At 40.4% G+C, this 24,791-nt stretch overlaps 1 protein-coding gene across 15 annotated transcripts in view; it reads left to right on the top strand.

Moving 5' to 3' along the window:
* The first annotated feature begins 863 nt into the window (after positions 1-863).
* GTDC1 (glycosyltransferase like domain containing 1) overlaps positions 864-24,791 on the top strand; it is a 434,789-nt gene continuing 410,861 nt past the window's right edge. For 2 of the 15 annotated variants that reach the window (XM_051848726.2, XM_070070977.1), the window contains exon 1: positions 864-1,017. Coding sequence is in view for 2 of the 15 variants with exons in the window: in XM_070070970.1 (XP_069927071.1) it covers positions 14,599-14,601; positions 15,128-15,175 (51 nt within the window). In the remaining 13 variants the exon portion in view is untranslated. Of the gene's footprint in view, positions 1,018-14,295; positions 14,602-15,127; positions 15,176-20,691; positions 20,846-24,791 lie in introns of those variants that run through there. The other 13 variants (XM_070070972.1, XM_070070973.1, XM_070070970.1 and 10 more) reach the window with 13 other exon arrangements.

The raw sequence follows: 24,791 nt of genomic DNA on the forward strand, positions 1-24,791 counted from the left end.
GTGTATTTTATGAATAATAGAGCTGACTAAACGTGAGATAAGGTCGCACTGAAAAAAAAATTCAAAATTCGTGAATTATAAACCCCCACAGAAAATTCCATTCCGTAAAATCTAAGCGGTCATAATACATTATCACGTAAAGTGTATGAAAACCTGTGCAAGCCAAAAGATCATCAACACTGCAATCGCTTCGCGATTTTAACTGACCCAAGGTGACTCTACATGTTAAGTGCATTGCTGAATACGCAAACTATATTTGAAGTACACGGGACAGTCAGACCCCACAGGACGTGCCACATACAGGTAGAGGAGAGTGAGCCTGCCAACGAGGAGCCCACAGGGGTCCAGGGGAAGGGAAATGGGGACGCGCTGGCTAAGCAGGCGCCGAGGAGGTATGAGCTGCAGAGCAGTACAGGTGACGAGGAAGGAGTCGGGAACGCCCCGGAGCTCCGAGGTTGCAGCAGGCCGCGGAGAAGATCGACAGGCCAGCAGGGGCTGGCTGGAAAGCAGCGTGAGGAAAGCGGGGCCGACCTAGTGGGCAGCGTGGACCTTCCAGTACGAAAGGCTAGGCGCAACGCGGGCTCAGGACAGGACCAGAGGTGTAATGCGCAGAGTACGGAAAAGCTACAGCGGCGCACGTGGACGCCGGGAGAGGAGGGGAAAGAGCGCGCGAGCAGGCGGGGAGCCAAAGCGAGGCCTGCGGGTAGCGGGCAGGTACGACCGGACAGGGCCCGCGGAACCCAACAGCGCGCACCGCCCAGTCAGGCGCGACCGCAGCGTCAGGGACCCACAGCGCCCGCCGAGCGAGGGCCTCGCAGGAGGCGGGGCCTCAGCACGCAGGCGGGCCGAGGGGCGGGGCCTGTGCCTGACGCGCCCGGAGGCCGAGGCGGCCGCGGGCCGGGAGGGGCGGCGGCATCGGTGGCGGCCGCGGGGGAGGGGCCCGGCGTCAGCGCGTCGCCGGCTGGGCCGCGCCGGTGGCCAGGAGGGAGAGACAAGGAGGAGGAGGAGGAGGAGGAGGTGAGTAGGCTCCGGGCTGGGGAGCCGCGCAGGCCGGCAGGGAGGCGGGGAGCGCAGCCCCTCCCCTCCCCGCCGCCCGCCTCGCGGGGCCGCGCGGCGCGGAGTTCCCAGTGGGGCAGCAGCGGCGGCGGCGGCGGCGGCGGCGCGAGAAGTGGGGGTTGGGGGCTGGGAGCTGGGGGTGGGGGGCGGAGCTGAGGGCCGCGCGCTTCCCGGGCGCACGCGCCGCGCTCCCGGCGCCGCCGTCCGCCCGGTTGTCTGAGCGCGGTAGCCAGGCCTGTGCGTTCCGTGTTCTCTGTGCGAACCGGCCACGTCCTAATTTGTTCTCCTCGGCGTCCACCCGTGGTGCTGCCGGCTTCCCGCGGGCCGGCGCACTGCTTCCTCCTCGCTGGGCCTGCGAGGGTGGCGGGGGGCGCGTCGCCGTTTGGCGGCGCGGAGCGGGGGAGGGCTCGCTGTGGGGCCCGAGTAGGCGGAGGGGTCTCCTCGTCGGCCGCTGGGCCCCTTGCGAAGCGAGCCGGGCTCCCTGCTGAAGCAGACCTTGTCGCCTGGCCCCGCTGTCACCCTCACTCGGGGGTTGCTGCCCAGCGCCCACCCCCCTCTGTCCGCACAGCATGGAGGTCTCCCTGTGTCCCCCTCCCTCGATCCTTGCCTGAGGTTTCAGCACTTGGGTGTTTCCCTTGGCAGCTAGCTGTTCGGGGAGGAAAGGTTTTCTGACTATGAGTCTTGTGACTCCAGCAGTGTCCCCAGCTAAGTTGCAGTGAGACATGCATTTCAGCTTTAGCACAACTTTGAGGCTTCGGAGGGAACCGTGTTGCATTAGATTATCTTTGAGATCATTTTTAAGTTGGGGCCTCGGGGCCGCGTGAAGCGGGGCTTCACAGTTTTTCTCCACCTGTAGCACAGTTTGAAGTGGAAAACGTGCGTTGACGGCGATTTTCCGCACCAGGTGGATTTCAGTATGCAGCCCGCGTGTGTCCTGGCTCGCCTGGGTTTACTTGCTGCTATTCCTGAAGTTGATTTGAAAGCTTAACAGAGTGGTCAGGTAAAGAAACTGCAGAGATCAGTGGAGCCATTTTATTGGCTTCTGTTAACCCGTTTAACCCTATGCTGTAAGCATGACAGGTTCTGTAGGAACCCACATACCAAGTGCAGTATTGAATTTTAATTAGTACATTCTAGGTTTGTCTTGGAATAAACTCTCTCCCACTTTCCTTTTGTTCCATATTTTCCTTAGGGTCCCTGCTGCATTTAATGAAAAAGTTTATTCAGGGTTGGAGTACGTTTTGAAACATGAAACCAACTTTGACGAACTTGAAAGCAATGAGTATGTAAAATCTGAACTATCATGAGGTAGGAAGCAGTGCATTTTGTAGCAGTACCAGTTTGAGAAACTAAGATTGTTTCTTTACTCCTGTTTCGAACTCCTGTGGACATTTTAATCTGGTGAACTAGGGAAGCACAGAATTTTTTGTATGTAAGGCACCTTAGGAGTGTAATCCTATCCCATTGTTTTACAGAAAATTTAAGAACCAAAGGCAGTTTTTGGGAGAGATTTAGCAGCAGTTGAATAGAAACAGTTGCTTTAATTAACTAACAGTTTAGCTAGTTAATTCAGATACGCTCAATGGATATTCTTGTACTGTAGCTTGATTATGATATCTTGAAACTAATTACTGTTTTTTTTTTTTGCTTATATAAGTATATAGTTTGTGATTGAGACCCATTCCATTCATTAATAATGATACAAATTATATTTAGGAGTTATTTACATTCTGTCAGTTGAAACAAACGTTACTTCCTTAGTTTTGTTTGAATTTAGTAGTTATTTTCACTTATTTATTCATATTCTTGATTAAGATAGTCTGTATCCCTCCCTGGTGATTGGTATTTAAAAGCTCTTAGACTTAAGGTATATATAACCTGAATATTAGAAAGGGAGATCCTGTGCACTCGTAATGATTGAATTCCCACATCACCAACATCACTTTTTTTGGTGGGCCTCAAATGCAGGAGTCATGTAGTCTGAGTCTGCTTGGGGTGGAGTGAATTTTTTATATCTCCCATGGCATGATGTTTAATATAGTGTAAATGCTTGTGGCATTGTTGGACTTAATGAAATTTATCAAGGTAGTGGAGTGCTTGGAAGCCCTAATCAAAGTACCTCATTTCCTTTTGTGTGTTGAATCAGATAACTCTGTTAGAATGAGTTACAACATTGAGAGAGATAATGTGGAACCAAATATTGAAGACAAATTGGGAGGAGAAACTTAACATTGATAATTTTGTCCTTAAAATATTAGTCACTGTGAAACTGGAAGTGGACATTATTTAAATTTAGTTATGGAACACCTCAGTTGAGTTAGAAAATGGCAGTTTCCACTGGGGCAAAATTTGCCAAACATGAATTAACTGGTGCTCTAATTGTTACTGCTGGCCAAGTTCTAAAGCCTTGGTTTCACTTTACAGGGATATATTTTTCAGCATATAGACCTTTAAAAGGAACACAACTTTTGAAGTTCAGACTGCTTTGGCAAGCTATTCTGAATTGATATTTTAAGCACTTTTAGGTTCTGTTTGTTATGTTGAGCTTCATGTTGGCAAGAGAGAAAAACCCTGCATCTTTTTCTCTTAGGAATATTCTTTTTTTCTAATAAAAAATTAGTTTTAATGTGCAACAATTTTTTAACATTTTGCCACATTCACTTCATAGGTAGATAGTATATGCATACACATATATTCTATTTCTCGAAAACAAGGATAGTCCTATCCCAAAATGTGGGATTCATGACAGTGATCATAATGTGGGGAGAGAAGGGTATATTGTCATGTACGTGGAATAATTCAGTGAAACAATATTTATAACTGTGTATCAAATAATATATCTACACGACTTTTATACTCTGTTACATTAACTTACCTAAGAGAAAATGTGATGTTTGGCTGATTTCACTTTGTGTAATCTCCAATTCCATACATTTTGTTACAGATATCAAGATTTCATTTTTTCTTTTTTTTTTTTAAGATTTATTTATTTATTTGAAAGGCATAGTTACTGAGAGGCAGAGCGAGAGGGAGAGATATCTTCCATCTGCTGTATCACTCCCCAAATGGCTGCAACAGCTGGAGCTGGGCCAATCTGAAACTAAGAGCCAGGAGCTTCTTCTGGGTCTCCCACATGGATGCAAGGGTCCAAGGACTTGGACCATCCTCTGCTGCTTCTCCAGGTGCATTAGCAGGGGGCTGGATTGGAAGTGGAGCAGCCGGGACTTGAACTGACACCTATATGGGATGCTGTTACTGCAGGCAGTGGCTTTTTCACCCACTACTCCATAGCCCTGGCCCTCATTTTTTATTTATGGCTGAGTAATATTCCATTACATATATATACTGTATTTTCTATTTTCTTTATCCAGTTATCAGTTGATGAGCATCTAGGTCAATTCCATATCTTTGCTATTGTGAACTAGGCTGTTATAAACATGATCATGTAGGTATCTCATATGCTGAATTCACTTCTTTTGAATATAGTACCAGGGGTAGGAATTAGGCATATTTCTTTTAAAGATTTATTCAAAATACAGTAGAGATGAATTTATTTATTTATTTTTTTAATTTGAGAGACAGGGAAACAGAACTCCCATCTGGTGGATCACTCCCCAGATGCCTGCAACAAGTGGGGCTGGTCCAGGAGGAAGCCAGGAACTCATTCCAGGCCTCTCCTGTGGGTGGGAGGATCCCAGTTACTTGAGCTGTTATTCCTGCCTCCCAGTCTTCATAGCAGGAAGCTGGAGAGGAGTTTTAAACCCTGGTGCTCCAGTGTGGGGTGCAGGTATCTTAACTAGTGTCTTAACTGCTAGTCTGAATGCTTGCCCCTGGTTTCTTCAGTAGACCAGAATAGTGTGTTTTATTTTTAAAAGACAGAAAATTTTTCAGGTGTTCCTTTTGTGAAGTAACACAGTTCTATCCTCTGAATGCCTTTGGTAAAATTTGGGCCTAGCGGATGGAAAACCCAATCGAGTGTTTTGGCAGAGGTGTATAGCTAATAGCCTTCACAGGGGCAATGTCATAGAATGCCAGCATTTATTTTCTGCTGAAGCTATTTACTGGAAGCATTTGTCCCGGTGCAGTAGGATGGTGTTTAGTTTGTTCGAAGCAAATCATCTCAGGTTCTATCATTGCTGTTTCTTATGTCAGTCTGTCTACCTGCCTATTCAGTGCCTTATCAGTCCCTTTTACCCAGACTGAAAATACATTAAGACACCTGCATTTTCTACAGGAGAAGGGCTCTAGAATTATTCTGGTGCCCTCAGCATCTGTTGCTTAAAGAGATAGGATATCTCACCATACCCTTGGCAAAGTTCAAGCACCACAAGGGACCTCAAATACAGGCATTCAGTTTGTGATATTTTAATTTTTAAAAACAATTTTGTCATCAGCACTTTTAAAATATATGGCATCAGCACTTAACCAGGTGTGTGAGGCTTCTAGAATACTTAATAGAATTAGGACACAGACAGTAAGAATTAGTTAGAAAAGTTATCTAGTTCTTTCCCTCACATTCTGTAGGGTCACACTGAAGACATTAAAACAGATGATAATTTTTTAATATTTATTTTTATAAATAACCATAAAAGCAGTTCCACACTCTTTTTAGTAAATGGCAAGTAGTCCACAGATTTGAAATGTCTTTTGGTGTGCTTTTCCTGTTTGTATTCAAGGTCCTTTGTGGAACTGTAACCTTACCTTAAGCCTAACTAAGCACCCTCACATCTTGGCCATCTCCCTCCTCTTGCCTTCCCCTTTCATTTCAAGGGGCTGACCTGGTTCCTGTCCATAGGTAGAAGGTTGGGATCTTGTTGATATGATACTGTGATATGATACTGTGTCCTGAATTCATGCTTACCAGATTGACCTAGTAGATACAGAGAGCTGAGATTTTTGTTAAAATCTGAACAGTTTTTGAGTTAGCCTTTCATTCATCTTATGGACTCCCTGGATTCATCCAGTCATGAGTCAGAGCGCTTTCCTGACTAGCCTGCCCTTTTGAGATTTCATTTGATCTGGTGTCTGTTATACATTCCCTAGAATGGTCATTTTCTGCCTTTTTTTTGGACTATGTGTAATCTGTGGGTTGGGACTGAATCTGTCCTGTTCCTGACAGTGTCTTCAGCACTCAATATAGTGCCTGGCACATAGCAAGGGATAAAAAAAGTATTGCTTAGATATGAATTCATCCCAAGAGTAAGTTCTGTGTGGGAAACTGATGTTCCTATTGAAATTTAGAATTCATTCAAGAAATATAGATACTTCCTTGCTGTCATTAGTACTAGGACATTTGTATGTTTTCAGTGATAAGCATTATATAAAAATGACTTCATCTTTCATCTGAATGGACATTTACTTAAGAAAAGGTACATAATTATAAGGCATTTCACATTTAGGTTTTTCTTGAGTTTGATTAACATGAATATATTATATTTCTTATAAATAGAAGTTTTATGGCACTATAAAGAAGTGAGTTTAATGACCCTATTTTTGTTCATTAGTGATTATATACTAAAGAGTAAATTCTCATTAAAGGTCCTTAAATGCCTGCTCATAAAAAAGAGAGACCTCTTTGATTTTGTTCTCTATACAATCCCAGTTATTGTATTGAGGTAAGCTATCAAGCTCTTTAGTAGTCTAAACTTTTAATTTGGTTTCAGAACAGTAATCATATATTGAACACCCAAATTACTGTGTCTTTAACAAGCAATACAAACACTCTGTATTATAAAAGTAATGACCATAACTTTTCTTGTAGAATTTTTCGTGTTAATTTTTGAAAAAGAACTTTCGAACTAAATTTCCCGTGAAGGCCAAATCAAATACTTTTAATGATAGTGGAGTTTATGTGTATGTGTAGATAGGAGGGGCAGTAATTTTTGTAGTGGTATTTTTAAGTGGACAGTTTACTAATTAGGTTGAGGTAAACACTTTACAACTCTAAAAGGAAAACTTCAATTATCTGAATGAAATGAGATACATGAAATTAATTTAGATAAGTGGGGGAATCCTTAGTGTAAATGATGCATGTCAAAGAACATGACCTCAATCTTGATTTTTTTTCCTCTTATATATCTGCTGGATTGTGATTATGTTGTTTTTCTGGTGAGAACTCATTGTTGGGAGGAGGTAAAGTTGCTCTGTAGTTTTTTTCCTTTACCACAGAAGGAATCCGGAATGTGGTATTCTGTGACGAGTATAATTGCTCATATCTCTCCTGTACTGCCTGCTGTTTTAGGTGGTATACCACAGCCTTCCATTTTGTCACCTTCCTGTCAGGTGTGTGTAGGGGGACTCCTTGAGAAGACGATATGTTTGAAATTGCAGCCACACTCCTCTATCCAATCCGAAGAAGTTTATAGTTGGTAGAAGTTGAATTTCAACAAGTTGTAAGGGTGAATTAGGCTGCATAAACCTTGATTCCTTCCCTGTTCCTCTTAGGATTTAAATTAAGCAGTCATCTTACAATGTAAGCCCTTAAGATAGAAACAAACATTAAAGCATTTACCTCTGACCTTTATTGACCTACATGAAATGGAAATTTTGCTGATTAGTTAAGAGTTTGGGAAAATGATTTCTGCCATAGTTGACTAAATTTTGCCGCATTCCTGGGCTTCTGCCATCTCAAAGCTTCATGAATCTGCAGATCCTGTGCGGCTATGATGACATTGCCTTCTAGGGGTTTGTCTTGTTTTTAAATGGAGGCAAGTTTGTCTTAGCCGCAGAGATGTGTGCTGACACCTTTGTAAGTGAATTTACTTCTTTAATATTACCTGTAGGTTCCTTCCTTAAAGCACCTGAAAACAAGGCTCTTTTAAGCATGCACTAACTTCCCTTTCACCACTTGGTCTTTAAGGTACAAGAAACATGACTCATTTTGATTGTTTTGTATATAGTGGGTATGATATCTGCAAGCTCTGTATCCACACTTTGTGAGCATTTCCTAGGTCTTTGAGGCCTTCCTAAATATGTGCTGGCAGTGTGACTGAAGATTTTGGGCTACAGGGTCAATCCCCAATGATTTTATATAATACATTTTATATGGGAGAGATAGTTGGTTAACTTTGAGTTTCGGTTTCTGCATCTATGAAATGGGGATAATATCCCCTGATACTGTTGAGTTTTTTTTTAATTTTAGATGCAAAAATTTATGATATTTAGACAGTGTGCATTAATAAGTTATTTAGGTGATGGACTGTTCACTTTAATAAATCTATTTGCTTTTAACTGACACGTAAAAATTGTACATATTTATGACTGCCAGCTAATGTTTGAATACATCTATACATTGTATTATGTCCAATAAGGGAAAACATATGTATCAGACATTTAACATTTTTTTATGAAAACATTCAAAATCTTTTTTTCTAATTTTATTTTTTTAGAGAAATATTTGGTGCATTATCATTGTTTAATTTAAAAATATTTTATTTGAGGAGAGAGAAGAGGGAGAAGGGAGGGTAGGGTGTTCCCATATGCTCATCTTCTGGTTCACTTCCCAAATGCCCACAATGGGCAGGGTTGGGCCAAAAGGAGCCATGAACTCAATCTAGGTATTCCATGTTGGATGGCAGGGACTCAGTTACTAGCGCTATCACCTATTGCCTCCTACAGTGTGTGTTAGCTGGAAGCTGGAATTGTGAGTGGAGCTGAGACTTGAACCCGGGCATTCCATTATGAAGTGTGGGTGTAGCCAAATATCCACTCCCATTATCATTATTTAGTCACCCTACTGCAGTATAACATCAGAACTTCTTACTCCATTCTAACTATTATTTAGTGCCCATTAGTTAACCTTTCCTTATCCAGTACTCCTCCTTATTCTCCTCAGCTTCTGCTAATCACCATTGTACTCTCACTGCTATGTGATAAACTTAAATTCCACATATAAGGGAGATCATACAGTATGATTCTTTTGGTACTTGGCTTATTTCACTTAACATAATGACCTCCAGTTACCTCTATGTTGTTGACAAGATTTCATCTTTTGCGCTGGCACCATGGTGCAGTAGGTTAATCTTTGGCCTGTAGCACCGGCACCCCTATGGGCGCCAGTTCTAGTCCCAACTACTCCTTTTCCAATCCAGCTCTCTACTGTGGCCTGGGAAAGCAGTAGAAGATGGCCCAAGTCCTTGGGGCCCTGCACCCGCATGGGAGACCAGGAAGAAGCACCTGGCTCCTGGCTTCAAATTGGCACAACTCTGGCCGTCTGGAAGAAAGACCTTTCTGTCTGTCTCTCCCTCTCACTGTCTGTAATTCTACCTTTCAAATAAATAAAATCTTTAAAAAAATTTCATCTTTTTTTTTTTTATTAAAGATTTATTTACTTATTTGAAAGGCAGCGTTACAGAGAGAAAGAGAAGTGTTTCATAAACTGGTTCACTCACCAGATGGCCATGACAACCAGAACTGAGCTGATCCAGGAGTTCTTCTGGGTCTCCCATGTAGGTGCAGGGGCCCAAGCACTTCCGCCATCTTCCATTGCTTTCTCAGGCCATAGCAAAGAGCTGGATCAGAAGTGGAGCAGCTGGTACTTGAACCAGTGCCCATATAGAATGCCGGCACTGCAGGTGGTGGCTTTATCTACTATACCACAGTGCCAGCCCTAATTTCATCCTTTTTAATGACTTTATAGTATTCTGTTCTATATGTGTTCCACATTTTTTTATTTTTTATTTCTTTTAAAGATTTTATTTATTTGAGAGGTAGAATTACAGACAGTGAGAGGGAGAGACAGACGGAAAGATCTTCTGTCTGTCGGTTCACTCCCAGATGGCCGCAATGGCTGGAGCTGCACCGACCTGAAGGCAGCAGCCAGCTGCTTCTTCTTGGTCTCCCACATGGTGCAGGGGCCCAAGGACTTGGGCCATCTTCTACTGCTTTCCCAGGCCATAAGAGAGCTGCATTGGAAGAGTGGCAGCCAGGACTAGAACTGGTGCCCATATGGGATGCCGGTGCCACAGGAGGAGGATTAACCTACTGCGCCATGGCACCGGCCCCTCCACATTTTCTTTATTTGTTAGTTGATGGACACTGCTGCCTTAGGCATGGAACACAGATGTCTCTTTGACAGACTGATTTCACTTTCCTTGGATGTATACCCAAGTATTGTTGGATCACATTGTAGTTCTATATTTAGTGTTTACGGAAGCACATACTGTTTTCCACAATAAGGTACATTCATTACCTTTATCTCTACATCTTTGCCCAGATTTGTTATCTTTTGTCTTTGTGATAATCTCATTGTGGTTTTGATTTGCATTTCCCAGAAGAATAGTGATATGAGCATTTTGCATGTACCTATTGGCCATTTTTATGTCCTTTTTTGATAAATGTCATTTAGATCTGTCCATGTTTAAATTGGATTATTTGGGGTATTTGCTGTTGTGTTGAGTTCTTTGTAAATGTGGGCTATTAACTCCTTGTCAAATGTTAACTTGCAAAGTATTTTCTTTTACTTAGTAGGTTGCCTCTTAATTATTTCCTTTGCTGTGCAGAAGCTCTTAGATGAAATCACATCTGTCTACTTTTGCCTGTATTTCCTGTGCTTTTGGAGTCTGATTCAAAAAAAAAAAAAAGATCCTTGCCTATTTCAATGCCTTGAAGTGATTCCCTTGTGTTTTCTTCTACTAGTTTCAAATTTTCATCTTGAATCCATTTTGGGTTGCCTTTTGAAAATGGTAAGAGATATGGGGTCTAATTTGATTCTTCTGTGTGTGGATATACAGTTTTCCCAGTACCATTTATTGAAAACACTGGACATTTTCCCAGTGTGTATTCTTAGCATTTTTTTGTTGGTTTACTTCTAAGGTCACTATTCTGTTCCGTTCATCTGTGTGTGTATTTTTATGCCAATACTATGCAGTTTTAATTACTGTAGCTTTGTAATATATTTTAAAGTCAGGTCATATAATCTCTCCTGTTTTATCTTTTTGCTCAAGATTGCTTTGACAATATTTGGTATTTTTATGGTTCCACACAAATTTTGGTAGTATTGTGTCTAGTTCTCTGAAAAAATAACATTTGTATGTTGATAGGGATTGCACAGATACTGTAAATTGCTTTGTAATGCTGTGTAAATTGCTGTGTAATGTTATTGATTCTTCCAATCTATGAACACGGGATGTCTTTCCATTTCTTTATGTCCTCTTCAGTTTCTTTCACCAGTGTTTTATGGTGTTCACTGTGGAGATCTTTGCTTAAATTTTTTCCTAGGTATTTTATTTTGTTTGTAGCTATTTTAAATGAGATTGCTTTCTTGATTTCTTTTTTTTTCTTTCTTTCTTTCTTTTTTTTTTTTTTTTGCCAAGCAGAATTAGACAGTGAGAGAGAGAGAGAGAGAGACAGACAGACAGAGAGAAAGTTATAGACAGTGAGAGAGAGACAGAGAGAAAGGTCTTCCTTCCATTGGTTTACTTCCCTAATGGCTGCTACGACCGGCGCTGTGCCTATCAGAAGCCAGGAGCTGGGTACTTCCTCCTGGTCTTCCATGCAGGTGCAGGGACCCAAGCACTTGGGCCATCCTCCACTGCCTTCCAGGGCCACAGCAGAGGGCTGCACTGGAAGAGGAGCAACCGGGACAGAATCTGGTGCCCTAACCAGGACTAGAACCCAGAGTGCCAGTGCCGCAGGTGGAGGATTAATTAGCCTAGTGAGCCGCAGCACCGGCACATTTTCTTGATTTCTTTTTAGATGATTTTCCACTGGTGTGTAACAATGCTACTGAGTTTTGTAATTTGACTTTGTTTTCTGCTTGTCAAGTTTTGGTATACTATCAAAAAATAACATCCACAATTAACCTGGCAGGATATTAATATTAATACATACTTCTGTTTTGTTGCTACATATTTGTGCAAGGCCATTTTTTTTCCATTTAAATCAATCAGTCACAACAGATTGTATGAGAAACTGTTAAGAGTGTCCAACTGTCATCTATTAAGGTAGAGATGAAAGAAATTCACAAAACTTGTTTGTCAATATCACTTCTCTAAGATTTTTTTTTAAATTTTGGAAAGGAATTATTTTAAATAAAATATGTTACTAAATATGTTACATTAAAGTTTTTTGAATTAATATTCAAATTTAATGTAAGTATTAATGATTATATTCCACATAGACAAAAGTTCTTAATGACTGCTCATTAATTTTTAAGAACACAAAGGAATCCTGATGCTAAAAAGCTTGAGAATTATCTCTTTAAGGGAAGGAGGCTGGACTCAACAAATAAGTGAAGTTCTAAAGTTTTAGTCTTTTGAATACTCCTTTGAAATGAGGTCTGTGTGCCTCTGATTTCTTTTTCTGATTGGAAGGATATGTCGCTGGACTTCTTAGGACATACATATATTTTCAAAAATTTTCATATTTATTTAAGATGATGTTACCTATGTGGTTGCTATCCCAAATTGAGATATGGTTCATGGTTATTCCAGTTGGTCTGTTCATGTTTGATACTGCTCTTTGGCCTGTGAGATGTGCATGTAGTTTTCACAGTTGTTCACTGTGGTAACCTACTTCAGAATTATAGTGAGATATACTTTTCTGAAACAAAACTGTCGTTTTCTCTGAAGTGTGTATACCAGGCTAATCTTTCCTGATGTTTCATAGTTATTTCCTGGTACAGCCAATCTACAATTTCTGAATGTTGTGAATTAGTTATTTTCAATAATATAATATGAGTTACAGATGGATTCTGTAGTGCTGTTAATATAATGGGCATTACACCTCATTGTGGGCTTTTAACATCTTTCTGTGGAGAATTACATTTTGACTCATGGAAATCTCACCAAATATGTTTCTTCATTGCACTACAGCAGTGGCAGGAAATCTCTGTTTCTGCTTTTCAATGGAAGCAGAATTATTAGAGCTTTAACAGCAGCAAGAGAGATATTCTTAAGCTGTCCATGCTCAAGAGTCATAGGTATCTTGGGCATTCTGTCTGGGTATAAGTTGTTAGGTAAAATTCTCAGATAAAGCAGGTATAGAAATTTTGGACCAGCTACTAGTGAAGGGATGTTCTAGAAGATGCTAGGGGATGATATATTCCCTTTTGCAGCAGAGGCTAAAAATATTTTAAGTTGTATATTTGTAGGTAGGGGTATCTCTCTGCATGTTTGGAGTTTGTTTTCTTGCTCGGTTATTTTATCAGCTGAATATAAGCAACAAAATGACAGACTGGTTGGTAAGGTTGAACTCCTTAGGCCAGAATTTTGAAGGTAAAAGGAAGGTGATGAACTCCAGGAACAGTCAGAATCAGGAGCGGTGGAGTGTTGGCTATACAGGCTATTCGCAAGAACCCCCAAACAAATTTTCACTCCAGGGTGGATGCTACAGGCAAGAATAGAACTTTGGATCTGCAGTACTGTTTAAAAGCATGCTATGACATAGCCTGTTGTCCTGGTGTGTCTGGCAGGAAGTACAGCTATGTAATACATGGGTATCTAGTACAGGAAGCCTGTTATGAAGAACGGTTGATATAAAGTAGTAATCTAGAACCAGAAATCTAGATTACAGCAGAGGCCAACATTGGAAAACTAGAATTTGACCTGAAACTGAGGTCTGTCTGGTTTCTGCCCAGGTCAGTATTGACCCCTTGAATTGAGGAAAGGCTGTAAGGCTGAGTCAGAGGAAGAGCCAAGCCATTTTAGCCACCTGCATTGTGGTAACAAGGCTGATCCAGCAAGTACTAAGTTGAAAGAATGGAAGTTGGGCAGGGGAAAATTGGGTTATTATAATCTTTCTACTTAGATTCTTCATGAAGCAAATGCTAGGGATCACATTACCTATGTACCAAAAAGCCCTCTTGGCCAGAGTTGGCAAACCTTTTCTTTTAAGGACCATAGAGTAAATATTGTAGGCTTTATGGGTCAGATGGTCTTTGATACACCTACTCAAGTGTGTCACTGTAGTGAGAAAGTAGCTGAGGAAGAATACTTAAGTGAAGGAATGTGGCTGTGTTCCAATAGACTTATTTATGGAAACTGAAATTTGAATTTCATTTAACTTTTAACTTGTCAGAAAATATTAATCTTCTTAATAAGCCTTTTTTAATCTTTTAAAAACATAAACACATTCTTATATCACAGTTATACAAGAAGAGGCAACATGTCTCTTTGGTCCATGGGCTGACCCACATTTTATGCAAATAAATGAATATCAGTTATGATGCAGAAAGCTTAGCAATATTGCAATAGATGCTCTCCAGGACAATGCTATTGGTGATACTGTCTTGTTTTATAGGTGACACTGATGATAAAAATCCGTTCAAGAATTTAGATGTGACATCTGCAGCAGGTTCAAATCTCTCAGCTATAAGACAAACTGGATACTTCATAAGGATTGTCATCTATTATGCACAGAGAGCCAAAATCCATTACTGAAATTATCTGAGTGAGCTGCCTGCTGGGTCCAGTGATGCACTAGTAGACAAAGAAGTTGAAAAAGAAGGCTGCCACAGAGTGTGACACCAGTATGGTATCAAGCCCTACTATGATTCCAAGGACTTTATGACTGAATAAAAAAATTAAAAAAAAATTGTTAGTGATGGTTGGTATGGTTGTAGTAAATTTTGATGTTGACTATGTAATGTATTATCATTCCATAATGATATGTGACAATTGCTTTGATAATTGAATCTTAAAGATCTTTATGAAACTCATAGTGTTACCATCTTTTAGTACTGGATTCTCTTATTCTTAGGGAAAAACAATGAAGAAAAATAACTGTTTTCTAAAAAGGTTAATTTAACGATAGTGATTTTCACATGGAAGTTCTTGCTTGAAATTTGTGAAATTGTGCTGTCACATAGAATATTTAAGAGATATTTCTATTTTCAGAAAGCTACTATACCCAAAATTTTCTAGGAAAACACTATTTTGAATAGACTTTTGTATTCAATATTAAGTAAATTAATATCTTCAGATCTCTTAACTAAATCCACTTAAAATGATTTAACAACCAGATAGGAACTGGGAATATATGTATTTTTTTTAGAACCGTTGGGTCATAAGAAAACTGGAAAATCAAAGTATTTTCTGAATGAAACTTATGTTTCCCCTTTTGATGTATGCAGCTATCTGTACCATCATTAGAAGATTTGAAAGCAGTACTGGAAAACGAGGTTTGTACCTTTTCTCAAAGTTGCATCGCATCCCCCCCCCCCCCCCCCCCCAGTGAATCTTCAACATTAAAAAATCTAAGCATTCAACAAAAACTCTGAAAGTTTACTATATAAAAACATTGATTACATTTTACATAGCTGGTACAGCTCATCCACAGACAGAAAAAAGTTCCCTCATGACTTATCTTGAGATTTTTATTTAAAACATATACTGTTCAAATTCAGTTTGTCAGTGTGTCACTGCCACTACACTTTTGGTCTGAGTGCAGTGCAACTAACATAGCCATCCTGCAAGGGAAATAATCTGCAAGTTGCTGGATAGTGGAAGTTACACACATCTAATTTACAAGTCAGATTAGAGATCAGAATCATATGATAGCTTTATGTGGAAATTATTTCCTTTAATGGTTTTTGGGCTATTTTATCATTGAAACAATGCCTGTGACTGAAAGACAGTTATGTTGTAGCATTTGAATATCTTAAACTCTTTTAAATCTGGCATTAAAGGGCTATTCCTGTAGATGCTTAAATCCTAACACTCAGGAATTTTGTCAGAATGCCTTGTATCAATTTATTGTGCCATCATTGAACTGCCTTGTGGATTGGATTTGAGATTACTATGATTGCTATTTGGAAAACTTTGCCATTTTTAAATATAAGCTACTTTAGGAAGGATTAGGCCTTTGTGAGTGTGTGTGTGTGTGTTTAAAGTAGCAGCACAGTATTACCTTATATATAATACATACTTAATAAAATACATGTGGATGTAACATTGATACCCCATACAAATTGGGAAATCAGTTGTTGTCTCGTGAAATCCTTCTAAAAAAGGGAGAAAGGACAATAAGTAGGACACTGTATAGTTATTGCTTTTTTTCTATTTAAAGTAAGCATTTTTCAAAATACACAAGAGTACATATATATAGTTTGATAAGTTGCAGTTATTGTTAATTCACCAGTACCAGTTTAAATTGGGCATCATCTCTTAAAAATGATTATTAAAAAATTCATTATAGAATTGGTAATGCCATTTAATTGAGTTTGGGGACATGGTTGCAAAAAATCATGTGTTAAATCTTTTAGTTTGCCCTTAAACCACAAATTGATTTGTTGAGTATAATCAAGAGAAGAAGAAAATGTTGGTGTTTAAAGCAGCTTTTTAAAAAAGATTTATTTATCCCTTTGAAAGAGTTAGAGAGAGAGAGAGAGAGAGAGAGAGGTAGGTAGGTAGAGGTAGGTCTTCCATCCACTGGTTCACTCCCCAGTTGGCCATGACAGCCAGAGCTGTGCTGATCTGAAGACAGGAGCCAGGAGCTTCTTCCAGGTCTCCCATGCAGATGCAGGGGCCCAAGGACTTGAGCCATCTTCTACTGCTGTCCCAGGCCATAGCAGAGAGCTGGGATTGGAAGTGGAGCAGCCGGGACTTGAACTGGCGCCCATATGGGATGCTTGCATTGCAGGCGGTGGCTTTTACCTACTGTACCATAGCACCAGCCCCCTAAAGCAACTTTTATATCAGCAGTCAAAAGAATATTTAGTTTTATCTTCCCTGTGTGGTCTTATGAGAGAGCAATGGGCTTTGGGGGGTCTTGAGAATTCATCAGTTGTCTTTTTCTTCACTATCTTTTATGAAGGACCTATTTAGTCACGATATTCATAGGATATGAAGCAGAGAATGATCTTGACTTTCATAGATTTTTTTAAAGGTTATTTTATTTGACAGGCAGAGTTACAGAGAGGGAGTGACAGCGAGAAGTTTTCCATGTGTTGGTTCACTCCCCAAATGGCTGCCAAAATCAGGATCCAGGTGCTTTATCCTGGTCTCCCATGTGGGTGCAGGGGCTTAAGCATTTCGGCCATTTTCTGCTCCTTTTGAAGGCCATTAGCAGGGAGTGCATCAGAAGTGGAGCGGCTTGGACTCTAACCTGCATTCATATGGTATGCCAGCAATGCAATTGGCAGCTTAACCATATGTGCCATTGTACCAGCACAAACTTTAGTAGGTTTTTATAAAAAGACTTAGAGAAACATTAATCTAAGCTGAAGGTGTAGTATACACTATTATAGCTCATTTTATAGAGCAGTGTAGTAATGTATCCTAAACTGAGTACTTTGGCACTTTGGTGAGGAAGATGGTAATGAAGACAAGACAGGAAAAAACATTACTGAAAATATTGAACTCACTGTTTGAATGGAGTGGGAGGAGTAGGCATTAGGCCTAGTGGTTAAGCTATTGGTTAAGATGCTTGGATCCTACATTGGAGTGCCTGGATTTGAGTCCTGTTTCCACTTCGGATTTTGGAGGCAACAGGTGATGACTCAAGTAGTTGGGTCCTTGTCACCTTCATGAGAACCTGGATTGAAATTCTGGATACCAGTTTTTTTTTTTTTTTTTTTTTTTTTTTTTTTTTTTTTTTTTAACAGGCAGAGTGGACAGAGAGAGGCAGAGAGAAAGGTCTACCTTTTTCCGTTGGTTCACCCCGCAATGGCCGCTGCGGCCGGCGCGCTGCAGTTAGCGCACCACGCTGATCCGAAGCCAGGAGCCAAGCGCCTTCTCCTGGTCTCCCATGCGGGTGCAGGGCCCAAGGACCTGGGCCATCCTCCACTGCACTCCTGGGCCACACCAGAGAGCTAGACTGGAAGAGAAGCAACTGGGACAGAATCTGGCGCCCCGACCGGGCCTAGAACCTAGTGTGCCAGCACTGCAGGCGGAGGATTAGCCTATTGAACCGTGGCGCCGGACCAGATACCAGTTTTGTCCCAGCCTAGTGCTGGCTGTTGTAGGCATTTGGGGAGTGAACTAGTGAGTGGGAACTCTTTATGTCTGTCTCTCAAATAAATAATAACATAATTTAAAAACAAGTATTAGACTGTAAATTTTTTTAAAAAAGATTTGTTTATTTGAAAGGCAGAGCTAGAAGGGGGTGAGGGGAAGAGGGAGAGGGAGAGAGATTGAGATTCCTTGCTTCCTCTGGTACATATCTAATTGCTCTCAACAGCCAGGGCTGGGCCAGTCTGGAACTAAGAGCCTGGAACCATACCACCAGCCTCTAGGGGAAAAATCCCCATATTTAAAGATTTATTTGTATTTGAAAGAGTTATAGAGGGAGTAAGAGACAAGGGGAGAGAGAGAGAGAGAGAGACCTTCCCATCTGCTGTTTCACTCTCCAGATGTCCACAATGGCCAGGGCTGTGCCAGGTTGAAGCCAGGAGCTTCATTCACGTCTCACATGTGGGTACAGGGGTCCATGGACTTGGGCCATCCTCCTTTGCTTTCCCGGGCACATTAGTAAGGAGCAGCCAGGACATGAACTGGTGCCCATATGGGATGCCAGTATCATAGGTGGAGGCTTAACTGCTACACTACAATGTGCCAACACCAATTTTTTTTTTTAATTGCTTGAAAATATAGGCAGAAAAAACAGGTCATAGGCAAACAAAACGGATGGATAAAAGGTAAAAAGTAGGAGGGCTGGGGCTGGCGTTGTGGTGCAGCAGGATAAGATGCCCCTTGTGTTGTCTGCATGCCATATCTATGCTCCAGTTTGAATTCTAGCTACTCTGCTTCCAGTCCTGGTCCCTGCTGATGCAACTGGGAAGGCAATGGAAGACGGAACAGGTGCTTGGGTTCCTGCCACCCATGTGGGAAACCAGCATGGAATTCTTGGCTTCAGCCTAGCTCAGCCCTGTCTGTTGTGGCCATTTGGGGAGTGCACCAGTGGATGGAAGATATCCCTTGCTCTTTCTCTCTCTTCTGTCACTCTGCCTTTCTAAATAAATAAACCTTAAAAAAGGGCAAGGTGGTGATCCAAGAATGAAATAGTTGGTAGTCAACATTCTCCCAAAAGCAATTTATAGATTCAATGTGATACCAATCAAAATACCAAAGACATTCTTCTCAGATCTGGAAAAAATGCTGCTGAAATTCATATGGAGACACAGGAGACCTCGAATAGCTAAAGCAATCTTGTACAACAAAAACAAAGCTGGAGGCATCACAATACCAGATTTCAGGACATATTACAGGGCAGTTGTAATCAAAACAGCATGGTACTGGTACAGAAACAGATGGATAGACCAATGGAACAGAGCAGAAACACCAGAAATCAATCCAAATATCTACAGCCAACTTATATTTGATCAAGGATCCAAAACCAATCTCTGGAGTAAGGACAGTCTATTCAATGAATGGTGCTGGGAAAATTGGATTTCCACGTGCAGAAGCATGAAGCAAGACCCCTACCTTTCACCTTACACAAAAATCCACTCAACATGGATTAAAAAAATCTATGACCCGACACCATCAAATTATTAGAGAACATTGGAAAAACCATGCAAGATATAGGTACTGGCAAAGACTTCTTGGAAAAGACCCCGGAAACATAGGCAGTCAAAGTCAAAATTAACTATTGGGATTGCATCAAACTGAGAAGCTTCTGTACTGCAAAAGAAACAGGAAAGTGAAGAGACAACTGACAGAATGGGAAAAAATATTTGCTAAATAGATTTGTAACTATCAACTTGGCTGGCTGAGGTTTTATTTTCATTTCATGTTATAGGTAGCATACATTTTAATCTTAGTTCTAATGTGTATGTTGCCTGTTTTATGCAGTAGCTTCTCATTAAGTGTATATATAATTAAGTGAGGTTTAAAAAAATTTATTTGAAAGAGAGGAAGAGACAGAAATCTTCCATCTACTGGTTCACTTCCCAGATGGTTGCAATAGCCAGGGCTGAGCCAGGCTGAAGCCAGGAGCTTCATCTAGGTCTCCCAGATATTTTGGTCATTCTCCAATGCTTTTCTAGGCCATTAGCAGGGAGCTGGATTGGAAATGGAGCAGCTAGGATATGAACTGACGCCTACATGGGATACCGACATCACAGGCAGTGGCTTTACCTGATTTGCTAGAACACTAGCCCTAAGTGAGATAATTGAAATATGAATAACATACTGATCTACTAAGTTAAAATTTAATGACCCAGTGAGGAATCTTCTTTCTCCCCCATTTTTTAAGGTGTTTACTCAATAGCTGTCCTCCCCTTTTTATTTTTTTTGTAAATCTGTATTTTACAATGAGTTGCTTAAAGTAAGTTTTCATTCATAATAAGTAAGTGATACATGTAGGGTAATTGCACCTTTGATAATAGGGAAATGACTAGGAGTCATGTATTTTAGGATTTCTGCTAAAACTGCTAGACTGAAAGCAAACGGTTGTAAGTAACCTTGCATTCTAAAAAAATATATGTGGAACTTAGTCAAAGGGTAGAATTGGTTCACATACAATATCCACTTTCCACATATGGGAGAAATTGGAAAAGAGGGATTAAAAGTGTTATTCAGGTGAAGACTTGTTAATCTAGTGGGAAGTTAGTGCTGTGACATTTTCCTGTTTCCTCAAAGTGACCCTTGTTTCCAACCCAGGGTTTTGGGTGTATCTGCCAGAAGTGTAAATTGGTATTTAATTTTCTGCCTGTGTGTTTAATGAGTTGTTGAATCTTGTTTCTTCGTGCTGCAGTTTTACCTTCCAGAGCAGGCATACATTTCTGAGAGTTTGGAGCATACCTGAACATAGCATTCTCAGAGGGGAGGAGATTGACTGGAGCCAGTGAGATGGCAAGTTGAATGACAAGGCAATAGGGGGAGGAGTCTGCATTTGTCCATCTGGTGAGGTAAAATCGCCTGAGTGTTTTGTGGTGCAAGTGGACATCATGGGAGGTCGGTAACCAGGCTTGAGTGATCGTGACACATCCTGCCAAGGAAGGCTGCTTGCCACATGAGGGGATTCTTTGAGTGGGGATAGTGAGAGCTTAGCCTAACAATGTATCCCCCACACATGGGAACTAAGCAGCATGGTAAGGCCAGCTTCTTTTTGCTTGCTATAACTTAAGTCCACTCTGCCATGAATCCCAACATACGCCGTCCGAACCAGGCTCTTTGGAGAGCGAAAGAGGACACTACCAGCAATACACAGGAATAAACAGATCATCTTTCCCATAGCCATCCAGTAAACCCCCCATGGAATTAGGTCGGACTTTGGTCCTTTTCTCTGCCTATCCTGAACCAAGGGAACCAGAAGGTGAGGAGAGAAATGGAGAAAAATGAGACTTGGAAGGACTATTGATTATATTCTTCCTCTTGGCTGTTCTGGAGTTCACATAAGAGGTGTATGGATACTCTGAATAAGATATGAAATTGAAGGTTTAAATTGGACCAGACTATATAGATTAGCATATAACTCATTGAATCCAGTCCATTTGATGAGTTTCCTGGTTTTAATAAGGTTTTAGTTTAATTGAACAAAGCTTTAGTGAGTACTTACACTATAGTTAGTAAGGTACTGTATTGGGCATTTCATGGAAGACCAAGATGGCCATGCATTTTCTGTCCTCAGGGAGCACTAGTTTTAGTGTAAATAGTTGAAGTTAATCCATGACAGAATGACGTAACTGCTCTGAACATTCAGCAGGCAGTGCTTTGAGAATGTGGAAAGAACAGTGTATACCACTGGGGTTCAGGGTAGGTTTTGGGGAGGAGACTGAGTTTGGGCTGGACCTTGAAAGAAGCCAAGGGTATCAAGTGGGAAGAAGACTTCTAGGGTGGGGGAATAGTCAAAGCCATGGAATTAGTAGTAAAGAGACAGCTGCGAAGAAGTAAAGCTCATTCACACTGGCATATGAAAATTTTGCATTTTAGAAAATTGTTTCAACCACCAGTTTTGCATGTTTCCCACATGTTATAATTCCAGTTGAAATTTGGTAGTTATACATGTCATTTGTGCATTTCTTTAATAATACATGGAGTGTCTTCCTTTATGAGATGCAGTGTGCATTTTCAACTTGGAAACATTGCTCATTTTAGAAACTGATGGTTATAAACATCGAAACCAAACTTCTAAGTCTAATCACAAAATCTATTACTTTGATTTGAGACAATAAAATGTAAAGAAGATGACAATTTTTACATGTGATCCTCAGAAGCATTTGGCAGTACAGTTAGTTTCATAACAAGTAATTGTTTTTTTAAATCTTTTCAAAGTAAGAATGAGTATCTTGATGCTAGTGTCACTTAAGTAGCTATAGCTCCAGGAATGTGCCTGTTCACATTATTATCCTAAATATACACCTTATCTGTCCATATTGCTGTACTTCAGATGTGAAAGTAAAAATAAAGGTGTGAAGTGCTTAGTAGACTCCTATAGATTTATGTAAATCAGAAAACACAAACAATCCATTAGTCTCAGTGTTGAGGGCTTGATATATTCAGTTCAAATATGGATTATGTCCCATACATTTCATACATAAGCACACACACACTTGCCGCATCATACCTAGTAATTTACTTGCAAAAAAACAAAAACAAACAACTATTTCTAGGGATTCCAGACATATATTCAACTGTCCTGAGACATTTTTGTATGCATATCTGAAGTTATATAAGTATTTAAATGTCCGAAGCTCAGATCTTTTTACGCAAAGTTTTTCATTTTTAGTGTCCCCCATCTAAATTAATGCTAAGTGCATCTGTGTTAGACCAAAAGTTTTGGTGTCATCCCTGACTTTTCTTTCTTTCGCACCCACAGCTCATGTATCAGCAGTTCATGTTGACTCCGCCATGAAAATAGACTTAGAATATGAATCTGACTCCTCCCACCACCTTCACTACTACCAGGTCCAAGCCATGGTCATCTCTTTCTCTTTCTTGTTTTATTAGTCAGCTGACTGAATTCACAGGTGCTTGTTAACAATCTGAAACTCAGCACTTCAGTCTGGGCTCAGTGCTGTAGCCAGAATAATTAAAAGAAAACATAGGTAAAATTCCATCTTTCTTCAATTCTCCACTTCAGTTGTTTCCTTTCTCACTCACTGTAAAAGCTACTATCTCTTTAGTAGCCTACAAGGCTCTATATGATACTGCCTCCTTTGCAGTCACATTTTTTCATGTCTTTGCTTACTGCCTTCTGTTCATTCCTGGCGATGGGTTGGCCCTTGAGCAGCTGGCCTCAGAGCCTTTGCCCTGCCTGCTGCGTGGAATGCTCTTTCCCCAGGTATCTGCTTAACTTTCTTGAGTCTTTACTCAGATGTTAAACCCCTAGTGAGTCCTCCTTGACCATCTTATTTAAAATGTCCCTTTCCTCCTCACTGCCTTTTTTTTCTCATTAGCTCTTCCACCTACTTAGTGCGTATTTCAACTTTTTTAATGATCTATGATCTGTTAGGATGAAACTTGATGAGTGTAGGGAATTTTGTCTGTTCACTACTATACCATGAGACTTTAAATCATTCCCAGCTCTTAATGTATATTTGATTAAATGGTCAAAAGACAATAAAATAAGACTTGTTGGGGTTACACCGGTAGTAAAACTTGATTTGTCTTTTGTTGGTGTTGTCGGTGAGTGATGCTCTCCCCAAATGTCTGTTAATTTTTAAAATTATGTCAGTATTATATACATATAATAAAATGCACTTATTTTAAGTTAGCAGGTCAGTGAGTGAGTTTTGACAAATATTCAATCTCCTGTAACTGCTATTCTATTAAAAGTATAGAACGTTTCTATCACCTCAGAAAATTCTTGTGTTCCTTTGTGGTCATTCTTTTACCCTCTGGTCCTTCTCTGCAGGCAACTAGTGATCTGACTTTGTCTGCTGTAGAGTTCATATTAAATAGAATCAGTCATGCATTAGTCACTGTTTTTAACATGATATTTGTAAGGCTTACTGTATTAGTTGTGTGTCTCAGTAGTTTATTCCTTTTCATTGCAGAATGGTGCTCCATTGTATAAATGTGCCACAGTTTGCTTTTTCGCCTATCTGTTCCTAGACATTTTTGTCTGTAATAAATGATGCTGCCATGAAGGTTTATGTATAAGTCTTTGTGTATGTGTACTTGAATTCTTCTGGATTACTTACCCAGAAATAGAATTGGGTCATATGGTAAGTATATGTGGAACTTTTAAGAAACTACTCAACTGTTTGCTCAGCTGATTTGTGCCATAATCAATAGCGGTGTTTGAAAGTTCCAGTTCCACATTCTGGCCAGCACTTGCTATATTGCTTCTAAATTCAGAAATTCTACTGGATGTGTAGTGTTTCTCATTGTGTGTTTGTGTGGTGTGTTTTAAGATTTTCTTTACTTACCTATTTGAAAAGCTGAATGAATGAATGATGGAGAGCAAGAGAGAGTGAAAGTGAGAGGGAATGAAAGAGGAGAAGTCTTCTATCTGATGGTTCACTCCCCAACAGCAAGGACTGGGCCAGACTAATTCCAGGAGCCAATAACTGAATCTGAGTCCCTCACTAGGGTGGCAGGGACCCAAGCACGTGAGCATCAACTACTGTTTCTCAGGGTGTACTTTAGCATGAAGCTGCATATGGCACCTTTTGAGGATCAGAACTTGTACATTTTGAATAGGTCTGGTTTATCAGTATTTTCTTTTATGCATTCCTTTCTTGTCTTTTGTCGAAGAAATCTTTGAGTAACTCCAGTTTATAAAGATTTTTCTCTGTGTTCCAAACATTTGACAATTTTAGTGTGCCACAATTTGGCACATTAAAAATTTTTTTCAATCACATTTTTACACTTGGTTGCTGGTCTGTTTTCTATTTTGAGTTAATCTTT

Source organism: Oryctolagus cuniculus, chromosome 3 (genome assembly GCF_964237555.1).
Source record: "Oryctolagus cuniculus chromosome 3, mOryCun1.1, whole genome shotgun sequence".
NCBI lineage: Eukaryota > Metazoa > Chordata > Mammalia > Lagomorpha > Leporidae > Oryctolagus > Oryctolagus cuniculus.